The sequence below is a fragment of the Phaethon lepturus genome, unplaced genomic scaffold (genome assembly GCF_000687285.1).
Source record: "Phaethon lepturus isolate BGI_N335 unplaced genomic scaffold, ASM68728v1 scaffold1988, whole genome shotgun sequence".
Classification (NCBI taxonomy): Eukaryota; Metazoa; Chordata; class Aves; order Phaethontiformes; family Phaethontidae; genus Phaethon; species Phaethon lepturus.
In genome coordinates, this window is record NW_010556699.1 from 24,951 (window position 1) to 26,050 (window position 1,100).

The 1,100-nt window shown below is 63.6% G+C and overlaps 1 protein-coding gene across 1 annotated transcript in view; it reads right to left on the bottom strand.

Moving 5' to 3' along the window:
• The window catches only part of LOC104625010 (putative cation exchanger C521.04c), a gene marked incomplete at its 5' end in the record, with an annotated part of 4,751 nt that extends 3,677 nt beyond the window's left edge, over positions 1-1,074 (bottom strand). The window contains 5 exons of the mRNA XM_010292529.1: positions 98-220; positions 291-429; positions 498-573; positions 755-871; positions 966-1,074. Coding sequence (XP_010290831.1) covers positions 98-220; positions 291-429; positions 498-573; positions 755-871; positions 966-1,074 — 564 coding nt within the window. The remainder of the gene's footprint in view (positions 1-97; positions 221-290; positions 430-497; positions 574-754; positions 872-965) is intronic.
• Positions 1,075-1,100: the final 26 nt, after the last annotated feature.

The window sequence follows — 1,100 nt, forward strand, 5'->3', positions numbered from 1 at the left end:
CAGAGCCCCCCGTGGGTGCTACCCCCATGGTGATGGGGGGCTTCCAAGGTGCCCATGCTCAGGAAGGGGGTGTCACCATGTCCGGTGTGGGACTCACCCAGTATCCGGCGTCTGCCCAGCACCATGGGCGCCAGCGGCGCGGCGCAGGGCCGCTGAGCAGGGCTGAGCTCTCCCCCGGAGCAGCCTCACACGCACCCAGTGCCCGGTGGGATTTGGGGACCTGGGGGAGATGGGGGGGTGTCAGGGTGCAGCATGGGACACCCCATGTGGGGTCCGGGGCACGCTGTTACCTCCACTTTCTGGATCACTTTGCCGAAGGGCCAGAGGAAATACCCGGCCAGGTCCCAGCAGAGCCGCCCTGTGGGGACACGAACATCGGTCCCCCGGAGCAGCCTCACACGCACCCAGTGCCCGGTGGGATTTGGGGACCTGGGGGAGATGGGGGGGTGTCAGGGTGCAGCATGGGACACCCCATGTGGGGTCCTGATTCGGGGCACGCTGTTACCTCCACTTTCTGGATCACTTTGCCGAAGGGCCAGAGGAAATACCCGGCCAGGTCCCAGCAGAGCCGCCCTGTGGGGACACGAACATCGGCTCCGTTGGGGACACACACGCCCCCTCCAGCTACAGGGCCACCCTGCAGAGAAGGGACCCAGGAGACCCCCAGCACCCATCGGTGCTGTTTCAGGCTCAGCCAGGAGACCCACAGCTCACCCAGCCCTTTCACATGGCAGGTCCCCAATTTGGGACTTACCATAAGGAGCTCCCACAACGGTGATGAACATCACAGCAGCCACAAGGACGTAGAGGAGCGAGAGCCACCAGCCGAAGAGCAGCAGGTAGAGGATGTTCCCAGACGTCACCGTGGACCCTGCGGGAGGGGAGGTCCCGGATGGGACCGTTGTCACCTGCAGCAGCCAAAATCCACACTGCCACCACACAGGGGGGTCCCCAAGGCCACCCACCTCCAGAGCCCCGGATGACGTTGAGGTCTGAGTAGAGCTCCTTGACAATCTCCGATCGGTCTTCCCAGGGCCGTGCCGTCACGTGGCTCTTCCACTTCTTGAAGCCAAACTGCAGAGTTTTTTGGTTTGTTTTTT